The sequence below is a fragment of the Bubalus kerabau genome, chromosome 6, assembly GCF_029407905.1.
Source record: "Bubalus kerabau isolate K-KA32 ecotype Philippines breed swamp buffalo chromosome 6, PCC_UOA_SB_1v2, whole genome shotgun sequence".
Classification (NCBI taxonomy): Eukaryota; Metazoa; Chordata; class Mammalia; order Artiodactyla; family Bovidae; genus Bubalus; species Bubalus kerabau.
In genome coordinates, this window is record NC_073629.1 from 120,790,356 (window position 1) to 120,818,325 (window position 27,970).

The 27,970-nt window shown below is 61.4% G+C and overlaps 1 protein-coding gene across 2 annotated transcripts; it reads right to left on the reverse strand.

Annotated features, from left to right (window-relative positions):
- Nucleotides 1–27,140, reverse strand: PASK (PAS domain containing serine/threonine kinase). Of its 2 annotated transcripts, none has more exons than XM_055586634.1 (17): nt 26,891–27,140; nt 26,085–26,317; nt 25,358–25,528; nt 24,528–24,668; nt 23,818–23,952; nt 21,561–21,821; nt 20,159–20,312; nt 16,949–17,042; nt 14,016–15,298; nt 12,756–12,937; nt 12,205–12,372; nt 10,146–10,271; nt 9,923–10,057; nt 5,494–5,693; nt 2,939–3,072; nt 1,106–1,252; nt 1–563 (listed from the first exon to the last, which is right to left on the reverse strand). In XM_055586634.1, the coding sequence occupies exons 1-17, from the start codon at nt 27,084–27,086 to the stop codon at nt 409–411; spliced, it is 3,915 nt and encodes a 1,304-aa protein (XP_055442609.1). In that variant the 5' UTR covers nt 27,087–27,140; the 3' UTR covers nt 1–408. The 2 variants fall into 2 exon arrangements, with proteins under 2 accessions (XP_055442609.1, XP_055442608.1); XM_055586633.1 differs by having other exon boundaries at nt 1–641.
- Between the last annotated feature and the right edge of the window lie 830 nt (nt 27,141–27,970).

Sequence of the window (27,970 nt, forward strand, 5' to 3'; positions counted from 1 at the left end):
TTGTTTACTAATAAAACTGCTTTAATTTGGAAAACGTTCAAGGAAATAAGGAAACAGTTTGGTCATTTGGCGAACAGTTCTCCACACTCCACGTATCAGACAAGCGTACGCCAAATCAGAGGAAACAGAAATCAGGCACGTATACAAAAGTACAAAGAGAATTGAAAACCTCTCATATGCCTTTTGGAAATTCACAAATGAAAAGCCCTTTAATAGTACAAAACTCAAACACTAGAATGTTTTTTCAAGGCCATGAAAAAAAATGAATTCCATGTCTATCTTGTAAACTTAGAATAGTACAGCATCACTGGCTTTTGTTCTAACAGATGAGTTTTTAGAAAATGAGCTAGGCCTAATTCTTGAGCACTTCCTCTCTGAATGGACGGCACCTGAGAAAGCCATGCCTCCCTAACCGAGTGCCGGAGAGCAGCAGGGAGCCGGGTCAGCCGGCGCTCTGGGTCCCGCCCTGCTGCACGAGGGCCGGTGGGGCTCTGGGGCCCGAGCCGCAGCACTGGGGCTCCTGCCGTCCAGCTCCAGACCGACGGTGGACAGAGCTCTGCTCTCTGAAGGGGGAGAGAGGTAGGCCGCGTCACCTGCCCGCAACAGCGTTCTGAAACCCTTGGCTTCCCTCTGGAGGTATTCTGAAGAGCAGAAGGCACCAGAGGAACCCTGCAGAGCCCACCCGGCATCATTCGAGACTCGCCGGACCCTGCCGCTGTGCCGGAGCTGCACATCCAGACACAGCCCCCGCGCAGCGGGCCCCGGACGCACAGGCCCACCGCGGGCCCCGGCTCCCTCGCCCTCCGCTCTCCTCCTCGCCCCTCCCTCGCCCCCGCTCTGGCCATCAGCACTTCACAAACCCTCTCCCTAGGCCTCCACCTCATCTGTGGATTTGTCCTTGTCACGGGCACCCACGGGCGTTCACCCACCTTCTAAGGCCCCCGGGGGTGTTCAGGGCCTCTGGAGTCCGGCTCACAGGCAGCAGGCTAGCCCTGGGCCCTCACCTTGGTGTCCAGGGCAGTGTGCAGGAGGGAGACCCCCTCCCCCAGAGGCAGGGAGCGACTGGGACCCCCTTGGCCCGTGGTGCACGGGCTGCGCTGCTCACCTGACTTGTTTAGCCGACACACCTCCTCCCAGGTGTAGTCCGCCAGGTTCACGGGCTGTGTCACCCAGGGGTCTGTCACCAGCTTCTCCAAGGTGGTACGCTGCTCGGGCACAGGCTGCAACAGCCCAGACATGAGGTTCATGAGGTCTGGGGAACGGAAGGGCATGTGGTCAGAGGGCTGACGGTGGCCCAGGCTGGGGGTGGGTGGCACGCACTGTGCGAGTGCAGGGCCTGGGCCTCCGATTCTGACCAGCACCGTGGGGCTTCTGGAAGGCGGGTCCCCAGCCATGCTTCCCGAAGTGCTGTGGGAGGTGTGTGGGGCCCCTGAAATGAAAGCTTAGTGCTCGAGCTCCCACGCTGCTCATGACACCAGCGGGCAGGAGCCCTCACGTGGGCTGCCCTCTGGGGCTCTAGAGACACAGAGCCATGGACACAGGCATCATGTGTCGCGAGGGGAGGGAGGTGGCCAGCTGTGGAGCCCCGGTCTCTCCCCACGGGAAGGGCGCATGAGTGCTGAGGAGAGCCCCAGCCCTGAGTCTGCATCTGGCTCCCACTTTCTTTAACAGTGTGGGTGTCACCGCAACTGGGGCCACTCCAGACCTCAGTGCCCAGGTGACTGTCCTGAGAGCCCAGGGGGCAGAATTCGGAGCAGCCCACTCCCACCCCGCTGCAGGTGGAACAGCCTCCCCAGGGTGGAGCAGCTCCCCCAGCCCCAGGGTGGGGCAGCCTCTGAAGGTGGAGCAGACCCCCAGGGTGGGGCAGCCCCCCAGGGAGCAGCCCCTAAAGGTGGAGCAGCCCCCCAGGGTGAAGCAGACCCTGAAGATGGAGCAGACCCCCAGGGTGGGGCAGCCCCTGAAGGTGGAGCAGACCCCCAGGGTGGAGCAGCCCCAGGTGCACCAGCAGGCTGCAAGAGCCCCACTATCACAGGGATCCAGAACGTTAGGAAAGCTCTACAGTTCTTCCAGGTGGCTCTAGACTGAACTGTGCCCCCTGCAGATTCCCCATGTGATGATAGTAGGAGGTGGGGCCTTTGGCAGGTGAAGGGGGTCAGATGAGGTGGTGTGCCCCACCCCCCCAGCCTCAGTGCCCTTATCAGCAGAGGCACCAGAGGGCCTGCTCTCTCCTGTCTCTACCCGGTGAGGACACAGGAAGAGGCAGCTGTCTACCAGCTGGAATCCGCCAGTACCCTGACCTCGGGATCTCCGCCTCCAGACTGTGAGAAATAAACGTCAGCACTGTAAACCCCGGCCTGTGATGGGTAGGCATGGCAACCTGAACGGACTGAGACTCGGGCCTCCACCCTGAGCGAAGAACCCAGGTACAGGCCTGACGCCTAAGGGCGCCTGTCACCTCACCACCTGTGGTGATGAATGAGGACTCTGGGATCACATGTCATGACTGGGAGGCCTCAGAACCCCGTGGTCCGGCTCCCTGGAGCTCCTCCAGGCATGGGTCCCAGGGGCCATCCAGGCCCGCGGGCAGGGCTCGGCACTGCAGATGCAAGCCGCTCTCATAGCTCTGCGGGGAGCCGGCTCACAGGCGCTCCAGGAGGGACAGAACCCTGGCTCCACACAAGTGGTGGGGGGTCAAGTCCATCCCCCTCCCCGCGGCCATGCTCAGAGGCTGCCAGTGTGCCCCTCAGAAGACAGCCCCTCCGGTCCAAACTCCCTAAGATCAGTCATGACATCAAAGTCACCTCCAAATTGCCCTTCTGTTCAGATCGAAGTCTGAGAGGAATGGAAGAGAGAGCGAGCCGGCTGTGCCTGTGTGGGTGACACCGTGCGCTGCTCTGAGACAGGAGCCAGCCCAGGATGTCCGCCTGTGCGAGCTCACCTTCCGAGACCAGATACGGGGGGTTTATTGCGGCCTCCATGGTCTCCTCCAGCTCACAGAAGGGGTTCTCCTCGAAGATCAGCGTGTACAGCGTGACCCCCATGGACCACATCTCCAGCTCTGGCCCCCGGTACCTGCCAGAGGAAGAGGAGGCACTCGGGGCGCTGGGCCAGCCCCACAAGACAGCCAGGACCCCGCACGTCATCCAAGAGCAACCCCCAGCGAGACGCACCACACTCCTCAACCACGTCCGCCCCCCGCCAGGCACCCCCGCCAGCCACTGGGGATAAGACGACAAGCAGAGGCCCACTCAGCAGCGGAGAGACCAAGTCAGCAGGCGGCAAGGGGCCGAGCACAGTGTCCGCTGGGGAGCCTCCTGGAGCAGGAGGAGGGAACACCCAGGAGTGCAGGCAGCGCCAGGCCCCCAGGGACCTGGGGAGCCACGGCGGCGTCAGAGCAGGGCAGCCTGCCCTTCAGAAGAGACCTGAAGGAGCCCAAGGTGAGACTGGCACAGGCGAGCCTCTGTAAGGATGAAGCAAGCCCTCAGCAGCAGGAGGGAGGAGACGGTGGGGCGCGGAGTCCAGGCAGCCGCCAGCTGGAGGAGCGGGCCTCGGGGATGGCGCCCCGGGGTGCTCTTGGTTCTCCTCTGTGCTTACAGATCCCCTCCTCCCAGCTACCGTCCCTGGGCTCTGAGAGGCCGGCCCTCTGCCAGCCATCTACATGGTTCAACCCTAATGCCCACAGCAGACCAGCAGGGTGAATCCACCTTTTCCTGCACAGAGGGCCAGGCCCCATGCTGCTAGCGTGCTTGGTCCCTCAGGTCTGGAGCTGTGGGTGGGGGCGGGGGCAGCCTGGGGAGCAGCTGTGTTCATCAGACAGGAGTGCAGATGCGGTGGCTGAGGGAGCTGGTGAGCAGAGGTCCAAGAGGAGCCTCTGCCTTCCAGGGGCCACAGAGGGCCGGGGACCCCAGGAGGCAGGAGCCAGGGGCAGGGGGCCGGGAGGCAATCATGAGGGCAGAGCTCAGGAAGTGAGAGGAAATGCCAGAACAGGAGAATGAGGCTTCAGCAGAAAAGAGATGGCAAGCACGCTGGAGGCCAGGAGAGAACACCGGCAGAGCGGAGCAGGGGTCAGCACTCCTGCTGTAAAGCGCCGGTGACGAGCGCAGGCTGGGGCCGCGTGGCCTCTGGACACTAACCCTCTCCACCACAGCTGCACAGAAGCAGCCACAGACACCCGTGAGCCCACAGGCGCGGCCCTGGGCCAACAGGACTGTCCTTACGACAGCAGTGGGGGCCAGTCTCCCACCCAGGGACGGAAGGCTGTGGAAACGAGAGGAAAGACGCGGGCAGAACCTGCGGTGAAGGTCCTGAATGCTCTAACCACGAGCCTGCCTGGGAGACACGTCAGAGCCACGCTTCTCCAGAGGGCATGTTAAAGAGGCACAGTGAAACACCCGCAGTCAGACCTGCCTGGAGCTCAGCTCATGCGGGTGAAGACCAGTTCCATCGCACGTGGACAAGACAGAAATCTACGCATTCAGGGCACAAACACTGAGCACCGTTTCCATGCTCAGAGGAGCCCTACAACCCCTGAGCTCCGTCTCGACCTTCCCGCTCCTGAGCTCCCTGAGACTGGGTCCTGCCCCAGCCAGGCCCCCAGCACAGAGCTGGACCCGCTTCTCATCTCGGCAAGAGCAGGGGGCTTGCCCCACGCCCAGCTGACGCGGAGGCGAGCCGGTCAGCGCCAGCGCCGCCAGCAGCAGTGGGTGAGCTCCAGCACGGGCCCTGCATTAGCGCTTCATGCCTCACGCGGCCAGCCCAACCGCACACCACCGCACTAGCCTGCTGGTGCTGGCATCAAAATAAACAACTAAAAAAATTCGCTTCATGCCTTTGAAGAGTCCCAAATTCGGGGACTCTTTATCGTCTCTTAACTTTTAATTATATTGAACTCCAAACACAAAAGGTGAGAAGGCAGTCTAATGAACTCCTGGCTTCCCTTGACTGAGCTTCCTTTTCCTGCCCACTGACCTCCCGAAGCATACTTTGTCACTCGGCACCCTCATCACAAAGAGGCACAACCTGAAGCCGCTTCCCTCTGCTGCCGCGGAAGGTGTGAGCACAGGCTGCCCGCCCGGGACACCTACGGGTTCCCCATGAGGACCTTGGGTGGTGTGAGTGCAGGCTGCCCGCCCAGGACACCTACAGGTTCCCCATGAGGACCTCGGGCGTGCAGTACCCGATCATCCCTCTGCTGCCGCAGAAGGTGTGAGCGCAGGCTGCCTGCCCAGGACACCTATGGGTTCCCCATGAGGACCTCGGGTGCACACCTATGGGTTCCCCATGAAGACCTCGGGTGCACACCTATGGGTTCCCCATAAGGACCTCGGGTGCACAGTACCCGATCGTTCCTCTGCTGCCATGGAAGGTGTGAGCTCAGGCTGCCCGCCCGGGACACCTACGGGTTCCCCATGAGGACCTCGGGCGTGCAGTACCCGATCTTCCCTCTGCTGCCGCGGAAGGTGTGAGCGCAGGCTGCCTGCCCGGGATACCTACGGGTTCCCCATGAGGACCTCAGGCGCGCAGTACTCGATCGTCCCGCAGAAGGTATAGAAGAGCTTGCCCCGCTCCAGGTAGGCGGCCGAGCCAAAGTCAATGAGCTTGATGGAGAAGTCCTCGGCAATGACAATGTTCTCGTCCTTGATGTCCCGGTGGAGGATGCTCTGGGAGCGCAGGTACACCACCGCTGACACCAGCTGGAACAGGGGCCACCGTTGTGATAAGGACACTGAACACAAGACCTCAGAGAAAGAAAGAAGCTGAAGCCGACTCTGTGTGACCCTGTGGACTGTAGCCTGCCAGGCTCCTCCATCCCTGGGATTCTCTAGGCAAGGATACTGGAGGGGGTTGCCATGCCCTCCTCCAGGGGATCTTCCCGACCCAGGGATCGAACCCGGGTCTCCCATGTTGCAGACACTCTTTACCATCCGAGCCACCAGGCCTGCCCCTCGGCAAATCCCCAGGAATAGCAGGCGGCACCGTCAGCGAGAGGGACCCCGTGTGCGGCCCGGAGGACCCCTCGCCTGTGCGTGTGTGCTCCCAGGGGCGCCACGTAGACGCGCGCGTGCGCCCCCAGGGGCGCCACGTAGACGCGCGCGTGCACTCCCAGGGGCGCCACATAGACACAGTTTCTAAGGTCTCGGTCTGTGGGCCACCAGCGACCTCCCGGCAGACATCCTCTCACCCCACGACAGGCAGAGCGATCGTCTAGGCAGGACAGACAGACGGCAGCAGAAGCCGCAGGACGGTGGTGGACGCTTGAATGAGCGTGGGCTGGGTTGTGTGGGCAGTGGCCCAGGCGAAGGCCCAGAGGGGCAGTGATTTCCCCAGAGCTCATCGGGCAGCTCGAGCAGGGCTGCGAGCAGAAGCCCAGTATCCAGGCTGCAACTTCCAGGCTCTGGCAGCTTCTCAAAGAGCAGCGCAGGGTGGAGCCATGCTTTCCCCAACGCCTGCGGCCTTTCAGCGGTGCGGCCTCACGAGAACTCCCCGGGAAACGGGCAAGCGCATCAGTCTGCACTGTCCGCAGCGCGAGAGGGCAGGCACTGGGATGTGCCGCCGCCGCCCACCCGGCACGAGTGGCGAGGGGTCAGTAGCGGTAGCAGCTCAGTGAGGTTTAAGCGCGATTAGTAAGGCTTCCGACCCCACCCACCACTCGGACACCAGCTGTACCGATGAGCACAGTGACTTCATGGACACAGTCATTCAGGTCGTTAGAGACGATTTTACATTTACAATGAATATCTTTGAGTCAGAAGCAACAATTAATGGCAGACAAACTAAGCTGAATTAATTAACTTGCATAAAGAGGGCTTCTCCAATGGCTCACCAGATAAAGAATCTGCCTGCAATGCAGGGAACACAGGAGACACAGGTTCAATCTCTGGGTTGGAAAGATCCCTTGGAGAAGGAAATGGCAACCCACTGCAGTACTCCTGCCTTAAAACCCCCAGGGACAGATGAGCTGGTGGGCTGCGGTCCAGTGGGTCGCAAAGACTAAGCACGAGCAAGACTGAGAGTGCTGTTGGCTCAGCCAGAATGAATGAGTGAACGTGCACTCACATCCACACACGCAGACATGTGCACACCTGCACATCTGCATACAGACGCGTGTGCGTGTGCACATGGAGCACTGCACAGATGTGCGCGCGCACACGGATGTCTGTGCTTACACACTCACACATACGCTCACACATGTATGGACATCCATCGACATACACACAGGCACATGTACGTATCAGGCCCAGGTGGGAAGCAGAAACCACATGCTGCTCTGAATATGGACAACTTTGAGGGTCATTAACTGCTCAAGCAGTAACAAGCCCGAACCGCGTGAGAAGCTGCTCGGCACAGAGGAGAGCCGTGCACCGAGCAGACGCGACCCAGAGCTGGAGGCAACGCACACGCTTGCACGCGACACTGCTGTTCTGTGGAGCCAAGTCTACGTTTACACGTGATGCCCACTGCGCACACTGATTTACGAAAGGGCTGGGGAGACTTATTGCAGAAGTTAAAAAGTATCGGACACAGAGTCAGCGGCATCAGCAGCCCTGAATGAACAGCAGTCAGGCAGCAGCTGTGGGTAAGTGACTCCACGTGTCATGTCACACGGAAACCTGTTTGCCATGAAGATTTTAGAAACAAACCTCCACCATCAAGTAAAGGAGATGCCTGTATAACCTTCCAGAGGAGGAAGACAGGGAGAGGTGGCATTCTTTGGGCAGAACTGTGATGACCAAAACTTACAAGTAGGTGCCTCAGAAATTTAATTTCAGAAATCCAGTAATTTCTGGGCATTCATAGCTTTGGGGAAGAAATACCAGTTCATGGAAGCTGTTATTAGAAACCAAGTCAGCTCCAGGAAACCAAGAGTGCCGGGAGCCGGCGAGAGACATTCCACTCGTGACAAAGGTCATGAGGAAGGGGGCTCGGCAGACGCAAAGGCGGGATCGAGCCTCGGGAGTGCCCCGGGATATTCTCGAGCATCTACCCCCCAAAAACCAGAGTCTGCCTACTTTATTGCTTTGTGCTCTCACCTCTGACTTTACTGGGGGCTGTCCCCCACCACCATCTCACTCTCTCTGTCAAAGAGTTAACTTACAGCTCCAATTAATAAAGTTCCTGGGCAATTAGGAGTGTTTAAATCCAAACCCCTCAGATGGCTCTCTAACTCGCCTGACAAGTTTACCCGGACACCTACAGCTATGCATACGATTGTTTACAGTCTCCCAGCCTCCAGAGGCACGGGAAGCTTAAGATATTCAAATAGCTTAGAGCCTCTCAGAGAATTAGAAACTGTCAGAATAAAACTAGTAAAAGATTTCATTGATGAGCCAATGTTTGTTGCCAAGTTTTCACATCCCCTGAATTGTATCCTTGAATGTGCATTAATTAATATAGTTGGTATGTAGAAAAAATAAGTAGTGGCCTTAGTGTTAGTAACTTTAGACCCTTAAGGTAGTAAATTCTTTCCTTTGTAAACCCATTACACATCCACCCTATAGGAACGTAATCTTATCTTCGGAAGATGGTGCCAAACCTTAAAATAATTACTCTTAGAGAAAATAAGTCTTTGTTGATAAGTCCTTGTCAAGAGTCATAAAATGTTAATAGGCCTCTGGCCAGAAGATGATGTAAATCACCTAAACCATTTGTATACGATAAATCTGCAGGAAAGAAACCCTGGTTTTTGATAAGCATCAAAAACTGCTGATTTTGCATCCCCTATTATCCTCTATGTGTAACTTAGGGTATAAAAGCCCCTGTTGAAAATAAAGCTATGGGCCTTGCTCACCAACGCTTGGTCTCCCCATGTCATTCTTCCCTTTAACTTCCAGCTGAGTGTCCATCTGGAGCGCGGATATCCTCTGCGACCATTTATTTGCCTGGGCTTCTAAGACCCACTCGAGAAGGTGTCTAAGGTGGGGCACCTTCCGCTATTCGAGAGGGCGCCTGCGGCCTCCGTGGTCAGAGCTAACCTGGTGTCACGGGTTATATTGATTTTCCGCGTAAACCAAGCCACTCAGCTTCTTTTCTCCACTGAATTTTCCTACTGAGCTATCCTCATTCTATTACTCTTTATTATCTCTAATTAACATTTGAATAGGTCGCCTAGCCGTCTCTCCTTCGAATACCCTGGATCAGCCGGGGCTGGACCTCGGCACAAGAGCAAACCTGTGAACTGGTCACATCCCCCCACCCCGCACCCCCTGGCATCCCTCCACCTTTTCCAGGGAGCAAGGAATCATCTGGAATGAAATTCCCACATTCCCCAAACCAAAGAACTGTTGTCTCCCCTGCCCCACCCCAACACCCAATTTCTCTTTCACAGGACACCTTTCCACTTAGCTGGCTACTCTCCCTTTCCAAAAAATAACAAACAGACTAAGATCAATACACGGATAGACACGAAAGAAACCAAGACAAATCCCGAGATGGCCAGAACCACAATCTTTGCAGGTCAATTAACTGGGCAGCTACGTCTACTCAGCACTTCCCGTGCGCCTGACTCGGGCATGCTGCACGGGGGCCTCTGCACTCTCTGATTTAGCCCCAGCAGTCCTGTGAGACGCTGGCTCGAGTGAGGTCCACGTACAAATGAGCAGGGTCTCCCCATGGTGGACAAGGATTCAGATCAGACGCACAGCCTGCAAGCCCAGCCTGAGAGCTGCACTGGTTCTTCTCTGAGGCTGGGTGGGGATCATTTGAATATAAACACACTTTAATCTTCATCCCACATCCCCAGTCACCCCAGGGTGACACCTGGCCTCACTCTTCCTCCCCAACCCCAACCTCACTCTCTCTACTTCAACAGTAGAATTCTCTTCTCGAAACACGTGTCCTACTCAGTAACATCCCCAAACCGGAGGCCGGGTCCAGCATCACTGACTCTGGAGTCCTGGGCCCAGGCGGCCAGGCCCGGTCTTACCTGTCGAAAGATGTAGCTCGCCAGGGGCTCGTCGAGGCTGGGATGGTGGTCGATGAATGCAAACAGGTCCAGGCCAGAGCCGTGCTTCTCCATTACCAGCTGAAAGAAGCCCTGGTTCTCAAACACGTCCAGCACCTGAAGAGAGAGGGACGAGCTGGGCCCGGCCCTGCCGGGACTCCTCCAAGGCAGCGCGCTCGGGCGCGGACATGAGACGGCGCCCCACCTTGATGATGTTGGCGTGCTCCACCTTGCACAGGATGGCAATCTCTAAAGTGACCTTCCCAAGCTTGGGGTCCTCAATCCAGCAGTCCTCCAAAACCTTCTCCTTCTTAATGAACTTCACCACCACCTACGGGAGAGACGGGGTGTCACCGCAGCCCCTCCCGCCGGCCCCCCGGCAGCTGTGGCGCCTTCACTCCAACCTAACCCCCACCTCCCCCCGAGTCCTGGGACGTGAAAGAGGAAACCTAATAACAACCGTCCAGCCTGAGGGGGCCAGGAGCAAATCGGCAGCCAGCCGGAAGTCCCGAGTGGACCTGCGCGACCTGCACAGCGGCAGGGTGGGGGTAATGGAGGACCTGGGTGGGCTGATGGCAAGACCAGCCCTGGAGGTCTCGGAGCGGGTGTTCCCCAGATACCCCAGGTCACCCCAATTTCTCAACCGAGGACTGGATGTCCCGGCCAAGAAAATGAAATAAGAGGCCTGAGAACTGGAAAAAAAAGAACAAAAATGTCAATCATGTTGGTTTGGAGAACTAACCAGAGAGTTCCACAAGATGGGCGGACAGAAGACAAATACATGGAAAAAATGGTGTGATGCGGCCACAAAAAAAGAAAAAGGAAGCCCACAGTGCCTGCTGGGTTGCTGATGCAGACCAAGAATGAGGTGACCACCCACGGATAAATAAAGATGGCAACAGAAACTTAACGAGTCAGCCAAGAAGCCCGTGACGCCCAGAGCAGTGTGTTTAAACCTTAGGGAGTGTGAGCACACTCAGAAAACCCCACACAGCACAGAGCTCAGTATTAAGTCACAGCTTAGAAACACACACTCAATCCAAGAAGCTAGAAAACAGCAAAGTTTACACAAAGGACCAGAAAAGCAACATAAAGAAAAGAAACACTTGATGAAAAACATGAGCAATTCTCTGGCAAGTCCAGCAAAGAGGAGAGAATGTGCCACGAGAGTGAGGCGAGCAGGGGGAGCAGCCCTGGCCAGGAGCACCCACAGACGCGACGGCACGGCAGCACCGCCACTGACGTCCCCGGCTCCGCGGGCCCCACACAGCTGACGCGCACAAAGGAAAACGCTCACCTACACACGAATGTAAAGCAGAAAATCCCAGATAAAAATGTTAGCAAGCCAGGGGGCTTCCCTGGTGTCCTGGGGCTTAGACTCTGCACTCCCAATGCAGGGGGCCCGGGTTTGATCCCAGGTCAGGGAACTAGATAGCACAAACTGTGACTAACAGATCCCACGTGCTGCAACTAAGATCCAGAGCCGCCAAAAAAATATAAATATTAAAAAATATATATTAGCAAGCCAAGTTCAGCAACACACTAAAAAAATGTTATACGGCAATAAAGGATTGAGTCTACGAATAAAAGTTGACTGTGGTTATTCACATATTAATAAAAGAAACAAGTACATGATCATTGCAATAGATGCTAAAAAGTCATTTGGCCTAAGTCAACGTTTATTCCTTAAATCAAAAAAAAAAGTGAACTGAAAATGAAATAGCCTCAAACAAAAAGCATCCATCAAGAGATGAAAGAGCCTCAAACAAAAGGTATCTATCGAGAAATGAAAGGAGTCACTGGAGGGGGCAGAGGCCCACCAGGAGGCTGGGCACCATACCTGTTACTCCTCACGGCTTTGCAGGTCCAAGCCAAGGTGACAGCAGGAAGGAAAAGAAGGCAAGGAGATGTAAACAGCAGAGAAGGCGGCACAGTCATCAGTGCCAGCAGAGGACCAGACAGATCAACTCAGAATCACTAAAACCAGCACGACTTTCACACACACCCCCTGCTGTCCAGCCAAGCCTGCAGCCGAGGCAGATTCCGGCAGCGACGAGAAGCGTGGCGACAGGTGCCACACAGGCCCTCCCAGGAAGCAGCGGGCAAGGCCCAGGGCATCCGGGTGGCCTGGAGGTTTGCAGGGACAGGCAGCATGGTCACCAAACGCCCCAGGTCTACCCACAGTGGGACTGGGAGGGAGGGTGTGAGGTGCATCATGGCCACCCCCCAGCACCCAGACCCCCCAGCCCTCAGGAGCCCAGTACCTCCTTATTCGCCTCCTTGTCCACCGCCGTCCACACGAAGCCAAAGGCCCCGCTGCCGATCGGGCTGAGCGTGCTGTACTTAAGGGAGTACGCCCCCTCGCAGGCCGCCAGCCCCTCCGGCTCCACGGCCTTGGGGGGCTCCTCAAACCAGGGCTTGGTTCCAAGCACCTGTGACCACAAAGGCAAGCCTGAGAGGCCACACACAGCACGCTGAAGCAGGGACAGCGGAGGCGGCCGCGGCCCCCTGCACGCAGCGGGCAGGGAGAGCGGCAGCCACTGCCCCGCCCACTCCTCGGGCCCCTGGGGTCCCCAGCCCGAGACTGCTCTCCAGAGGGCACACCCAGGGCCTCAATGTGCCAGTCCAAACTGGCGCTCACCAGGCCCCACCGTGCACACGGAGCACATGCAGACTTGGAAGCCACGTGCGGCTCGCGCCTCACCCAGGTCGGACAGCAGTGTGGGGAGCCACGCAGAGCCTCTCCCGCCCTGGAGGGCACGGGGCTCTGACGGGAGGGGCAGGTGGACAGCAGGCGCCGTCCGCAGACACCCACCTCCCCCAGGCTGGCGGCGGACGGCTCGCAGGTGGAGTGGGCAGAGCTCGGCAGGCTGGCCAGCAGCAGGCGGGTGTGCAGGGCCGAGTCCAGGCGGCTGTGCCGCAGGTCCTTCACCAGCCAGCAGCAGAAGAGGGCGGCCGGGCCCTGGAGCTCCACGCGCCGCACCTCAAACTGCACACCTGCGGAGGGCGGCGAGACCGGGCCCCACTGAGCCCCACAGCCGTGCGGGCAGGGCCCCCGCGCCCGCAGAAGGGCGTGGTGAGGCCAGCGGCCGCACCTCCCCAGCACAGGGCCAGGGGCAGACAGAGGCCAAGTGACTCGGGGGACCCGCCCCCAGCCACCAACGCAGATGAGCCTAGAGAAGCTGCCCAGCACCCTGCACGCACAGAGCCACGCACACAGTGCCACCCGCTCTGCACACGGTGCAGACCACAGCACCCCAGTGGGCACAGGTGCTTGTGGACACAGCCTCCTGGGGACACAGCAAAGCAATGTGACTATCTTCTTCCTGGCAGGGGGTTTACAGGTCCTTTTACTTTCTTCTTTTTAGCCTTTTATTTCTAGTATTTCTGGAAATAACATATATTACTCGTGAAACTCTTCTGAGGTTAGGAAAAAAGCCCTGTAGTCAATGCCAGGAAACTGGCAGTGAGGAAAACGACGGGCTGAAATGCAGCACCGCTGGGAAATTAGGGAAATAAAAGCGACAAGCCAAGGGCTGACCGCCAGCCCCGGAGCGGGGGTTCCGGGCGGGCAGCCTCCTTGCACACGGACCACATGCAGACGTGAAATCCCACACGTGGCAAACCTCACCCAGAATGTCAGAAGACAGTGTGGAGAGCCACACAGAGGCTCTCCCCACCCCAGAGGACACAGGTTGCCGACGGGAGGGCCGGCTCAGTGCTCACCCAGACCTGGCTGCCCCTGAAGCCCGACAGCCTGTGGAGATCTGAGCCCCACCTCCCCTCCCGGCGGGACTGCCGAGGCCGGGGCTCTGGGACCCCACCCCCTGCTGCACCGCACACAGCGCCCGGGACCCCGGCCTGCCCCCCAGCACACGCGCTTGAGGTCCTAACTTTCAAGAGGCAAATTATAACTTCAGGTTCTTTTCTTAATATAATTCATCATTTCTGCCACACTATTCCGGGGGTGAAGCCCTCCAAGACACCAGGATGAGGAGGCCCCCCAGCCCCACAGAGCCCACTCTGGGGGCAGCAGGAGACCAGGCCCCCGCCTGCCCCACCCACCCGCACATACTCAGCTGCGAGCCATCCCGGTGGTAGCAGCTCCCCGTGTAGGTGCCCTCCTGGATCTCCGGCTGCAGGTCAGCTGCCCTGAGGGGTGCAGGGCTGGGGTCCTCGGCTCTCACGGGCGTGGAGGTGACCTGGAAGCTCAGCCCAGGCGCCTCCAATGGGCACTCGTCCTCGGGGCCGGCTCCCGGCATGGGGGGGACACAGCTCGGGCTGTCGGGGCCGTTCACGTCCTGGTGCTCGGAGGACACCAGGCAGGTCTGGGACAGCTCTGTCTCCTCCAGGCCCAGGCGGCTCTCACGGAAGCGCCGGCCCCCACCCAGATCAACACAGGTGCCGGTCAGCAGCAGCAGCTCCCGGTCGTCCAGCACGTCTGACCGCTGCCTGGGCAGGACACCCACGTCTGCGTCCGAGCCCACCAGCGAAGGCGAGGGTGTGCCCCCGAGTTCAGACGTGGCGCATGAACAGTTGGAAGAAGTTCGGTCTGTCCAGTCCCTGAAAACAAGCTCCTTGAGGTTCCAGGAAAACGAATTCTCGCTAGCCTCCGGGACCTCCACAGCCTCAAGGGCACCGGGCAGGTCGGTGGCCAGGGCGTAGCAAGCCGAGGAGCTGCCCGAGCGGCCGCCCCGTGGGTCTGTGGCTCTCAGGTCCGACAAGGATGCAGGGGCAGGGGGTGGGGGCTGCCCTGTCAGGACCAGCTCGGCGTAGGAGACGCCCCACGGCCCCGCGAGGCTCAAGGCGGACAGCTGCTCCTTTATCAGGCACGTATGCAGCTCCTCCCTGTCCTGCTGCGCCCCCAGCCAGGGCTCGTCCAAAGGCGGCATCGAGAACAAGAGCTGCAGCGTCCCCGGGGCGCTGGGGGCCGAGCGCGGGCTTCCTGGCAGCACGCTCTGCTCCCCCTGGGAGTCCTGCCCGGCCAGATGACCCTCGGTGTGGGGTGCGGCCGTGGCAGCGTCAGGGCCCTGGCCTGAATCGCTGGTGCCGCCCCGCCCCGCCCGCGCCTCCTGACATGGGCCGTGTGTCTCATCCCCAGCGCTCCCGTCTGCACCGGGGATGGCGGCTTCGGAGTCTTCCTGGGAAGCAGACGGCTTCGTGTCCCCCAGCTCAGATCGACTCCCCGGCTGTAGGCCCCGGCTGACGTGCTCCTCTGTCACCGGCTGCTCTTGCTCTGAGACGGAGTGCCGCTGGCCCTCGGGTGACGATGAGCCGCTGTGGGCGGATGGGCCTCCCTCGGGCACGTCTCGCGGGCGCTCTGGCGGTGACTGGCTTCCTCCTGGGATGCTGTCCCCCCTGCGGGTTGTGATGCAGGACGACACAGTCACTTAGGAGCCACAGAGGAGATCACATGGACTCCCCCTCCAGCAGAGACGAGCACAAAGCGATTACCACCATGAACAGGACAGGAGAGAAGGTGAACTTCTATAACAAAGTTAAAAAGATGAAACACCAAGTCACATGTTCTCCAGACAGATCCACAGTTAGCAGTGACTCACCCAGGCTCAGTCAGAGCGCTAGGACCTTGTGCTCAAGGCTGCGGTCCCCACGCTCACCGGGCTGAGGGTGGTCAGGCTCCCAGCGCAGTGGGAGGCAAGGGGAGAAAGGGGAGGAACCATGACAGCTACGAACGCCACCAGATCCACAGCGCAGAGCGGGAGGGCGAGAGGAGTCAGAGCTGGGAGAGCTGGGCGCGGGGTCCTGGGAGCCAGAGCACAGAGCCCCCGGCATGCTGGGGATGGGGGACCACAGAGGAAGAGGCCACTGCGGCCCCAGGTGACTGCGGAGCCACGGACAGGGGTCCAGCCCAGCCACTAACAGCCACACAGCACAGTGCTGGGCGCTGCCCTGGGTCAGCCCAGGCCAGACAGTGGCCCCGAGGGCAACAGAGAGTGGCCGCGCCTGGCCTGGCTGGGGGACAGGCGTGCAGCGATGGGTAAGCAATGCAGCAGAGGGCCAGGAAGAGGCACCGAGAGGCAGGCCCCGCTCAAGGACCTCGGCAGTGGAGGCGGCTATGAGCCGCAGGACTCTCCAGGGGAACCAAGGAGGGCCCTCCGCTCCTTGCCCCGTGCGCGCGCTCAGCCAGGACTGGTGGGTCCATGCTGCTGCAGCCACCGAAGCGAAGCCAGAAGCCGGGCTGGACGCAAAGGGCAGGGGCTGCGTGTGCGGGCCGAGGCGCCGCTCCAGGGGCAGGCTTGCGCCGGGGACGCACGGTGCCTCCAGCACGTGCACACGTGTGGGAGGGCGCGTCCGAGCACACACGTCTGTGTAGCGAGGGCTCAGCCTCCAGGGCACGGGAGGTGGTCTGGAGGAGAGCTGGGGCACTTTTGCTGCTCACCGTTATGCCTCAGTACTTAAACACACACATTCACACAGCACGGGTTTAAAACATCATTTCAAGACAACTTGAAACCTGTGCAGTGCCGATGGACCTCACACGATGGCTAGCAAAAGAAGCCAGAGACGAGGAAGTGCATCCGGTCAGGTTCAGGACAGGCCCTGCTGACCTGCGTCCTGACCCCGGGGCAGCGAGGGGCAGCAAGCGGAGCGGGAGCAGGCCTCCCAGGGGCAGAGGAGAAGACCCAGCGAGGCGGGCACGTTGCTGCCACTCAGTCTCAAAGGGATTTTTCAAAACGAGAACCTGGCTGAGAACACAGAAGCGCTGCGCAGCAGGACTGTGACCACTGAACAAGCGGGTCTCACTCCTACTTTCCCGGGTTTTCCAAACTGAGCCCTGCTCCTCTGAATGGAATACTGTGTTGTTTAAAAATGCACAGCAAACGGGGAAGTTATGCTGGGACCAGTTCGCTGGATCCTGACTAAATGCTTCCTTCCCCGTAAAGCAGGCGGCGGCACGGCCATGTGGGGCACCGGGGCCACCTCCGTCATCACGGCCAGAGCACCCTCCCCTCCCACACACACCTGCCCCTCCCTTGGAGGGCTTACCCCGGCGGGGAGGCGGGGAGGGAGCCCCCGGGGGCCATGGGGCATGTGTCCTGGCTCTCCGCTGGCTTTGGGGTCTCGGTGTCCACCTTTGCATCTGGCAAAAAAGAGTGTTTCCCACTGGCTGGCACATGCCACTGAAAGCCTCCTCCTGTCCACTGGGCAGGGGCAGAAATGCTGCCAGGCCCACGCCCACAGCACAGCCCTGGCTCCCAGCCCGGGCCTGGGCCCCTCACTGCTGACAGCCCCCAAGAGCTCCACTCTCTGACTCCAGGAGAGGACCAGAGGCCTGTGGCCTGAGGTTGCACCTCGCCTCAGGTCTGCTGGCCTCCCCGCCATGCCCAGCCTGCTCCCTTGCCCAGGAGGCCGCCCGCTCCTTCTGGCCTGAGGGCCCAAGGAGGCACAGCCTCCCCAGCTCTGTCTCCCTCTGGAGTGTGGGGTCTTCTCCGCCTCATTGCTATGCTTATGCCACCTGGCTCTGCCCAGGCTCCAGAGGCCAGATAGAGTGCCAGCCTACAGCAGGGCTGGGACAGCACAGTGACCGGGCTGGCAGGGGCGTGATGTCCGTGCTGCACAGTGGCCTGCACAGGGGAGGTGCCCAGGAAGAGTCCGGCCCCCGCAGGCAGGAGTGGCGGACAGGCGCCACGGGCAAGCGTGCGATGCCCACAGGCCCGCCCTCGAGACCACGAGGGCAGAGCTCCTGCGGCGCCGCCCGCCCATTTCCTACAAAGAGTGCAAGTCACACACACTGAGAGAACTTAGATTCTGGAAAAAGAGAAAAGGGTGTCAGTGACAGAGAAAAAAAACAGACACGCAAAAATGAGTCTTTGCAGATAGAAAAACCCAGATACAATGAAGGAAATCCCACGTTAAGAAAAGGGGTCACTCAGAGTCAGCAGCCTGATGAAGCATCTTTTAAAAAACTGAACCCAGGGCCATCGCTGCTGTCCACTGGTGAAAACCTGCTCTTTCAAAGCAGGGGGTGGGTGTATCCCCGGTAAGGGAGCGAGAGCCACACGCCACAGACCAACTAAAGCCACAAGCACAGCTGCTGAACCTGTGCGCACTGGGGCGCAGTGCCCGGGGGGAGGCCGGGCGCTCGGAGGTGCTGCAGGACACGGAGACACCCAACACCACCCGGGCACAACACACACACCTGACGGGGAGACACCCAACACCAACTGGGCACGACGCACACACCTGACGGGGAGACACCCAACACCACCCGGGCACGACACCCACACCTGACGGGGAGACACCCCAACACCAACCGAGCACGACACACACACCTGACGGGGAGACGCCCCAACACCAACCGGGCACGACACACACACCTGACGGGGAGACACCCAACACCACCCGGGCACGACGCACACACCTGACGGGGAGACACCCCAACACCAACCGAGCACGATGCACACAACTGACGGGGAGATACCCCAACACCAACCGAGCATGATGCCCACACCTGACGGGGAGACACCCCAACACCAACCGAGCACGACACACACACCTGACGGGGAGACGCCCCAACACCAACCGGGCACGACACACACACCTGACGGGGAGACACCCAACACCACCCGGGCATGACACACACACCTGATGGGGAGACACCCCAACACCAACCTAGCACGACACACACACCTGACGGGGAGACACCCAACACCACCCGGACACGACACACACACCTGACAGGGAGACACCCCAACACCAACCTAGCACGACACACACACCTGACAGGGAGACGCCCCAACACCAACCGGGCACGACACACACACCTGACGGGGAGACGCCCCAACAGCACCCGGGCACGACACACACACCTGACGGGGAGACGCCCCAACACCAACCGGGCACGACACACACACCTGACGGGGAGACGCCCCAACAGCACCCGGGCACGACACACACACCTGACGGGGAGACACCCAACACCACCCGGGCACGACACACACACCTGACGGGGAGACACCCAACACCACCCGGGCACGACACACACACCTGACGGGGAGAGCTCACGTCCCGTCAGACACACACAGTCACACCTAAGGCCCGACACACACCATCTGACAGGGAGCACTCACATCCCATCAGACACCACACGTTCACACCTAAGGCCCGACACACACCGTCTGACAGGGAGAGCTCACGTCCCGTCAGACACCACAGTCACGTTTCCCCTCACTGACTGTATTAGATCCACTGGTGTTTCCAAGTCCAGGTCTTTCCACAGACTCGCCCGCAGGTGACAGCACCCATGGTGCCAACCTGGGAGGGCCCCCGAGCCGACACCAGGGCGCCCGGCCGAGCCTCCTGGAGTGGAAGTGAGCTCCCTGGAGGCTGCCGGAGCCTCCGCTGGGCCTCTGCTTCCCGGGGCTCCACCTGCAGAGAACAGAGGGGCCCACACAGCAGGAGCCCCGCGCTGTGCCCCTCACACGCTCCTACAGCATCACGGTGTGGACTCGGGGCTTTTATTGGAGGCATCTTAAACGTTCAGTTAAAAGCACTGGAAGGCCTCCCTCGTGGCTCAGGGTAAGGAATCCTGGTCTGGGACGAGCCCGCGTGCCGAGGGCGGTGAGGCCGGGCACCACCGCTGCTGAGCCTGCGATCTAAATCCCGCGAGCTGCAGCCAGAGCCACGAGCCTCAGCCACTGGAGCCCAGGCACCCGAGAGCCGCTGCTCCCCAGCAGAGGCCACTGCAGCGAGAAGCCCTCCACCTTGACTAGAGAGGAGCCTCCGCTCTCCACAGCTAGAGAAAAGCCTGCCCAGCGACAAAGACCCTGCACAGCTAACAATAACTAAGTAAATTAGAAAAAAAAAACCACTGGGAATAGACAAAACTAAACAAATCCTCCAAGACTGCTGCCTCAGGGATGGACCTGACGTCAGTCCCGCCTTCAGCTGCTCACAGGAAGCTGCGTCACTTACTCGCACAGCAAGACTGCCGACCAGCCGTGCCGCCGGGCGCAGGCACACGTGACTCACTTCGGCACCTCCATCCTGCACTCTGCGCCAACACAGCCGTGAGACCCACGCAAGCGCCCCATCCCCCGGGACGTGGAAGGCCCACAGGAGACAGAGAAGACGCCAAGTCCACAGAACAGGGTCCCCACGCCACCACCGCCCCCCCAACACGCCCACGCCCGCCCCCAGCTCCAGCTCCTCTCCCGTGCAGAGGGTGGCCCGGGAGGAGGAGGGGGCTGTCCTCACCCTGGGCTGTGCCCGCAGGTTTGTCCCCCGTGCTGACCCCAGGCCCACTCTGGCTGCCAGCGTCCAGGCAGCTGGACAGGTCCCGCAGAGGGAAGGAGCTGTCGTAGGCAAGGTCCATGTGGTGGTAGAAACCGGGAATCAGGAAGGTGATGTTCTAGGGAACAAAGGGTGCTTCAGAACTCGGCGAGGCCCCGGCTGGGCAGAGAGCAGAGGACGTGAGCAGGCCTGGACGAGGCCCAGAATGACCCTGGGTCAGGACGCGAGCAAGCCCGGACGGGGTCCGGGACGGCCCCGGGTCAGGACGCGAGCAGGCCCGGACGGGGTCCGGGACGGCCCCGGGTCAGGACGCGAGCAGGCCCGGACGGGGTCCGGGACGGCCCCGGGTCAGGACGCGAGCAGGCCCGGACGGGGTCCGGGACGGCCCCGGGTCAGGACGCGAGCAGCCCGGACGGGGTACGGGACGGCCCCGGGTCAGGCTCCTCTCGGCAGGTCCGAGCACCCCCGACACCCACCATGGAAATCGTAACTAGTTCCTCTTTCCCTTAGCAAACCCTAAGCAGCCTGCGTTCATGTACTCCCTGCAAGGACTCGGTGTCCCCACGTTCCTGCGGGATGCCCTTGTCCAGAAAGTACTCCAACTATGTGGTCGCTGACTTCAATTGAACTGTTTCATTTAATTCAAACTAGCATTTCTATTAGAAAACAGGGAAGGACCTCTTTTGAGGCTCTGCTTAAAGTTCTGGCTGGCTGGCTGGCGTGCAGTGCTGGCCCCAGCAAGGGTGGCGAGAGGCGATGGCTGCCCATGGGCATCGAGGTGCTCAGTGGAAGGCATGGGGAGCCCAGGCCAGCACCCACCTCAAGAGCCGGGCCAGCCAGGCATGGGGCCAGGGGCAGGGGCTGCTCAGGTGCCGAGTGACACAGCATACAGCAGCCTCTCCCTCCAGTGTGAACCACCCGTCCACCAAGTGGGGGCCCATGCGCCTCCCCAGAAGCCCTGGAGGACCGCCGAGACCACCAGGGAGGGCCCCTCAGGTGGCCTGACAGGCTCGCCTACCCTCAGAGCCCAGCGCAGCCCAAGAAAGAGGTTACAGAGACGGCCCCTCCGAGCCGACCCACCACCGCCCCCGGATGGTGGGAGGGGGCGTGCAGGCTGTGACACCTCCCTGCAGGGACTCAGGCCAGGCCTCGTGCGGGACAGGCTTCTGGGCAGAGCCCCTCCCTCTCCTGCGGGGCGCCCGGCACACAAGGGCTCTGCCGGAGGTCCAGACAAACGGGCACAGGCAGGGCGTGGGGCCAAGGCAGAGGCCCCACTCTCTGGGCCCAAGTCCCCAGGGAAGCCAGCCTCTGCAGCAGCAGGCAGGGCGCACAGGCCTGAGGGGGTCAGGCCCAGCTCCCGGCCCACCTTGCCCAGGAGCTCAGCCTTTCCGTAACCAAACAGCATGAGGGCAAAGCTGTGGTTGATGCCGTATATGGTCCCGTCTGGCAGGAGCGTGATGAGCCCGCTGATGGTGGAGAACACCCAGATGGATGCTGAGTAGCCCCCGCCAGGGGCCGCCTCGCCATCTGCAGCCTCCTCGCTGCCCGGCTGGGACTTTAGCTTCAGGCTCACAGGGAAGGTGGTGCCATCCCTGGCTCTTCCAACGGATCTCTGAATCTTGAGGTGCTGGAAGAAAGACACGCCACTGTGCCCACCGCGGCACCTCCAGTGGCCCAAGCTGTGACGCTTTGCTGCTCGGCGGGCACCCCCGGGACACCCACCCTCCATCCTGCTCTTCCTGCCTCATCTCCCCACCGCCCCCCCCCCCCCAACCCTAGGGATGGCAGAGACCTGACCAAGAGCCGTGGCTGGGCTGGGACCCAAGCCAGCACGGCCACTCCCCACTCCAGAACAGCCCAAACACGGTGCACACGGGCCATCAAGCCACGTGCCAGGACCAGCCGGGCCCCTCTCCCAACCCTGCAGGAAGCGAGTGCCTGCCCACTCCCCACCTGGACCACCAGGCCGCCAGCACCCGCCTCTGCAGGTGGGGGGCTGGGGCTCCCCAGACTGCTGGCCTCCAGGTGGTCTGTCCATCTCTGCTCTGCCTCCACGGTCCCCATCATCCACACAGCCAAGTCCTCCATCGTGTTTCTCTGCTTTAAATGCTCAGAACCTGTCCGCTCTCCTGAGCAAATCCCACAAGAGCAGCATCTAACAGGCTTTCCTGGTCAGCTCCTTGTTGCTCTCGAGACAGCCGGTCCCCAGGCCTGTGTCTACCCCTCTCCCAGTGCTGCCTGCCTCCTTTTTAAGGCTTCCCCCGCAAGATCTGCAGGGGCCCAAGGCCCGAACATGGGGGAGCTCCCTGCACCAGCCCTGCACCCTGACCGGGGGTGGAATCAAGACCCCAGGCTTCCCCTGGTAAGACCCCGGGCCCCAGTGAGCCCTGAGGAAAGAGGGGCACAGCCTCTTTTGCGGCAGAGGTGACAGGTGGATCCAGCGCGGAGCTGCTGGGAGTGTGCCTGCACATGCCTATTGGCGCACACACACACGTGTGCGCGTGCCTCCTGGCACACACAAACACACGCCTCCTGGCACACACACCTCCTCTGGATGTGTGCCTGGGGTGGGGCAGAAGTGTGCTTATGGTCAGAGTTAAGCAAGGGCTTCCCAGGCAGCGCTGGGAACCTGCCTGCCAATGCAGGAGCCAGAAGAGACGTGGGTTCAATCCCTGGGTCGGAAGACCCCCTGGAGGAGTGCATGGCAACCCACTCCAGTATTCCTGCCTGGAGAATCCCATGGACAGAGGAGCCTGGCGGCTACAGTCCACAGAGTGGCGAAAAGCAGGACACGACTGAAGTGACGTGGCATGTCCAAAAGGACTTACGCCAGCACACCAGAGTTAAGCAAAAGAGGCTGCCGAACGGTCCCCACAGTGGTTGCGCCAGCTGAGCCCCACAGCGTCAGGCTTCAGGAGGTCCGCTGAGGACAGAGCAAGGAGCATAAAGAGAGGATGATGCGGGAGGGGAGGCTTCCATCAACCTAGAGGGACTGAAGCCAGTACCCCACCTCCCTGGAGGGCCCGGCTCTCAGCCAGAAGCCAGAGGACAGCCAGGGAGAGCCCACGACACCCTGGCAGGGTCTATCTCCTGCAGCAGCAGAGCTGACCTCACCGCAGCTTGACCACCCCTGACCGTCTGAGCCTGCAGGCCGCTGATTGCTAATCCGGTGAATCCCGGCAGCGCAATCACTATGAGAAGGCCGTGCGGTACTTGTGAAACAGGCCCCTGGGAACTGGGGGGTCCAGCCGAGAAGAGAGCCACCCCCACCCGAACCCCCACTGCCCCTAGAGCTGCCGAGCGAGCGCCACCACCTGACCCACAGTCCTGACTTGGGCGGGAGACGACGCCCACCAGTCACTCCTGCTCCACGAGCCCCCAGACCTCTCAATAAAGAGGCCCCAACAGGAGCTCCAGGAAGGGGACCGGGGGCAGGGGTGGCCAGGCGGGCGTCGCAGAAGCTCGGAGCCTCGGCCACAACCACAGTGCAGACGCCCCTGCTGTCAGCTCATGAAGCTGGGTCTAAGAACTCGACCGACACGGGACAGAGAGACTCCAGCGGCCACAGGGCCCAGCCTTGGCCGGGCAGCGCCAGTGGCCCGGGTCCTGCCCTGAGGACCTACCATGGGGACGTGCTCGCCAGGAGAGGGGAGCTGCAGGGAAGGGATGAGGTCTGTGATGCGCTGCCCAACCACCTCCTCCGCAGACGCGAAGCCATGCAGGTGCGCGAAGAGCCCGTCGCAGGACGTCACGGTGCCCTGGGAGGAAAAGCCGGTGTTAAGCCTCGTGACCCATGCTTCCTGCGCTTCAGCTTTAAACCTCACTGAGCCTCCGTGCCTTCCAGCTGAAGGCAAGGCTGTGGGTGCTCCCCCCGCCCCACCCTTGGAAGTGCAGGGGCAAAGGCAGCCACCCCCAGAACACCGTCTCCCGTCCCCTGCCAGATGTTCCCAAACGCATGTTCCCCCAGGAACCCGCAGAAGCCCGGCTCACGCTGGAGGCTCAGGGACCACGCACACAACTAGCACACCCGCGCCGGCCTTGAGTGCGGCCTGCGTGCCAGCACCACCAAGGGGGCGATGTATGGCTTTATCCAAGTGTTACGCCCATCCGCTGGGGGGCCAGGCTCGCATCCCGTGTGTATAGGTGAGGGAACAGAGGCCAGGGAGGCCGGATGCCCTGCCCAAGTGCAGCTACCAGGAGGGCAGCCGGCTCACCCTCCAGGCCCCAGGCCCTCTTCCTGCCCGAAGGCCCCGGGGGACACCACATGCTGACTTGCCGGGGGGGGGCCCCGAGTGGTAAAGTGACGTGCAGCTGGGAACCCAACGTGACTCACGTCGCTCCGGAACGCCACCCAGGCTGAGACCCGCTCCACAGGCTCCAGCACGACCACGCAGCAGAGGCTGCGCTCCTGCTTCACCCTCTTCATCCACACGGAGACCGGGATCCTCTCCCCGCCGCGGCTCACAACGTCCACCTGGGGCACAGAGGGGCTCAGAGCGGCCAAGCCTGGCCCGCGGGCACGCCTGCCCGCTGCTCACCCGCCTCCCGGACAGAAATTAAGCAAAGCGCAAACAAGGCCTCCGACGCCTGGCCATACGGCCTCTGAGTGAGTGGCCCATCAGAAGAGCACGTGTTCTCATACCCCACTTCACGGTAATAAAGCGAGGGCAATGTGGCGGCTAGGCTTCTCAAAGAAAAGACACCCCCACATGCTGAGTCTTTACATTTCCTTCTCGGCGCTCGTCCCGTGCGCGGGTGATTTTCTGGGTGTACGTGGTCCTATCTAACTTGTTTCAGGGCCTGAGTCTCAGGGCTCAGCATTTAACACGCAGGTTAACACGCAGCCTGTCAACGTCCAGTCTGGATACACACACGGGAGAGCCTAGAGCTCCAGGGAGCCCTTGCAGCCATGCCAGCCCCCAACACCACCAGACAGGGGGCATGGAGACAGAGCGGGAGACGACAGAACTGTAGCTCCCCGGAGCCTGGCCTGGGCCCTGCAGGCTTGCCAGTGCGCTCCTCCTCAAGGAGCACCAGGAAGGTGCAGCGTCTCTACTGACGTGGCCTCCCCCACGCCCACCCCCTGCCCAGCCGCCCCCTACGCCAGGGCCGACGGCGAGACGGCCGACTGTGAGCGCCGGCAGCCCAGAGGCCCGCACTCACCACGGTGCCGAACGCGACAGCGGCGTGCCCGTCAGCCTCCACGTGCTCCTCGCTGAGGGCCTGCACCACGTCGGGGTCCGGCTTCAGGAAGAACTGCGTGAGCTTCTGGCCGATCAGGTCATGGCTGCTGTGGCCCAGGAGCCGGCAGGCCCTGTCGTTGGCCACCAGGATCTGCGGTCAGAGAGAGGAGGGCCCCGTGTCACCAGCAGCTCCTCCGCCCCCTGAACAGCCGAGGGAAGGCGGCACAGGCCTCGCTCCCCGCCCCGCCGTCGGCACTCTCAGCAGAGCCACCCCGGCTCCACCATCCCAGAGAAACAGAAAGCGCTGCCCGCAGTGCAGCAGGCGGTACGGAGACCGCAGCCAGGCCGGCTTCCCCCAGCAAGACGGGCGCGGAGCTGCCGGCCAGCCCACGCCCACCCACCTGAAAGCCTCAGCTCTGTGCACACAAACACGCATCCTGCAAACGCATTTGCTTTAAATCCTGGCTCTCCACGCTCAGCAAATGAGATTACATGATGCACCACCCCCTCTCGAGTCTGCATCAATGGGAGGACTCGATCTGTCCAGACAGATTCATACTGAGGTCTCCAAAGTCATCGCTCTCGCCACTGCAGAGGCAGCTGCGGCCTTTCTCCTAACTGTACTGACGCACCGGGCGCCCTCTGCGGCCGTAAGCTGAGGCCAGAGACCCCAAGCGCGCGGCTGGGTCACACCCCGAAGCACGCACCTCTGTGGTCTTGGCATCCACGGTGAACACGGCCTTGTTGGGGTTGCACACAGGGGCCGGGAGCAGAGGCGTGGACCACCCTGGGCACAAGCCCCGCAGCAGGGAGCAGCAGGACATGCTGCCCAGGGACCCCGTGAGGTCCGCCTGCCCGGGCGTGGCCGAGCAGTGCAACTTGCTCGTGCAGATGTTTTGGGCGGCCAGTGACGACAGGCAGTAGGAGCTCCACCTCTCCTCTGGAAAGCGAAGGGACGCGTGAGACCCCACCCGGCCCCGCCTCGAGCTCACGCAGGGGGCCCGAGGACGACGGGACTACAGCGTTGACTAGCACTTGGACGGGCATCCAGCGCCCCCCGGGTCCGCCAAGACCCCCACACAGCAGCATGAACGCTGAGCTCCCCGCTGTCCCACTGCCCTCCAGGGCCCCCGGCCGCAGGGTCGTTCACCATCATTCCAGAAAGTCCACTCTGGCAAGCGGGACGTTCTCACCCAGCCCCTCCAGGTCCTCCTCTGCTTTTTGCACCTCCCTCCCCCCAGCCCGCTCCTCCAGCTCCAGCCAACTCCCACCTGCTGCCCCCAAGGGGGACCCTCCCACAAGGAGCTGCCCTGGCAGAGCAGCGCTCTCCCCTGGCTGGATCTGGGCCCTCAGGCCGATCTCAGCCCCGCCTGGATGAGGAGAGTGTCTCGTCTGCTCCAGAGTCACAGCAGGCCTTCCCCACTTCCCGTCAGAGCAGAGTCACCAAGCGAGGAGGCCCGCGTGGCCCCGTCCTGCACAGGCACCGCCCGGCCGGCAGAGAGAGGCTGCTTACCCGACAGTGCAATACGGCTCTGGCAGAGCTTCGACAGCCCGGTCCTCCTGCTCGAGTGTCTGTGGACTGAGGACCCGGACCTGCCGGGCTCCGAGGCGGAAGGCGCGGCGGGGCCCTCCGGGGGCACTGGCAGGGAGGGCCTCCGGCCCGGGCCCGGGTGGTCCTCCATGGAGGCCGTCGAACCCCCATCCTCCATGAGGAGCTAGAGAGCCAGCGGGACCGCTGTCCACCGAAACACCAAGGAAACTGACCAGCGTCTGCCAGGCAAGGACAAAGGCAGCTTAGCTAGCTCATTCTTCAGCTCAGTCCCAAACAGCCGTCTGGGGTCAGAACCTATGATGCGAGGACTGTCGGAACAAAGAGGAAGGGGTGGGAAAGAGAGAAGGGAAGAGGGGGAACCCGAGCGGAGCAGGAAGGAGCCAGGAAGGAAGCTGCAGTACAGACCCACGGGCGGGGGGCCCAGCCAGGGGCCTCCAGGGCCAGGGCACCGTGCCCCTGAAGCCTGCACCCCACTTCTGCATTACTGTCTGGGTGTGCAGAACCAAGAGCTGGCAGCCAGGGTTACAGGAAACAGAGACTGTGCTCTCAGAGGCTGTGCACAGACTCTCACACACTCTGAACTCCAGCACAGAGGACATGGTCCCAGAGGGGCCTGGGCCGGACCATGCGTGGGTCCCAGAGAGGCTCCCAGAGAAGCAGGCGGCAGTGGGGCTTCCCCTGGGGACTGGGATGCTGGCTGCAATCATGTCTGTGATCTCGATCCCAGGGCTGACACCAGGGCTCATGGGCATAATCCTGGAACCCCCCCCCTCTACCCTAGTAGCACCAGGGGTTCTGCCCAGCCCACCAGTGTGCCCACAACAACGCCACGAGGCAAGGCCTCCCAGGCAGCTGGGCTGGGTCCAGTCCTACACACCAGCAGACCCACAGCAGCCGGCCCCAGCGCGACAGAAAGCTGCATGCCACCCACACAGGAAGGAGCCCTGAAGCCTCAGGTCCTGCTGCCAGGGCAGGGCGTGCTGTCGGGCCCCACAGGACCCCACAGGACACTGTTCACACAAGGCCACTTCTCCGAGGCTG

Bases quoted from the DNA above. Each gene is read 5' to 3' on its own strand.
- PASK (XM_055586633.1), bottom strand. From the start codon at position 27,086: ATGGAGGATGGGGGTTCGACGGCCTCCATGGAGGACCACCCGGGCCCG. The intron at 21,822-23,817 runs GTAGGTCCTCAG...TCTTTCTTCCAG, and splicing joins CTGGCGAGCACGTCCCCATG to CACCTCAAGATTCAGAGATC. The intron at 3,073-5,493 runs GTAGGTATCCCG...TTCCTCTGGCAG, and splicing joins GAGGTCCTCATGGGGAACCC to GTACCGGGGGCCAGAGCTGG.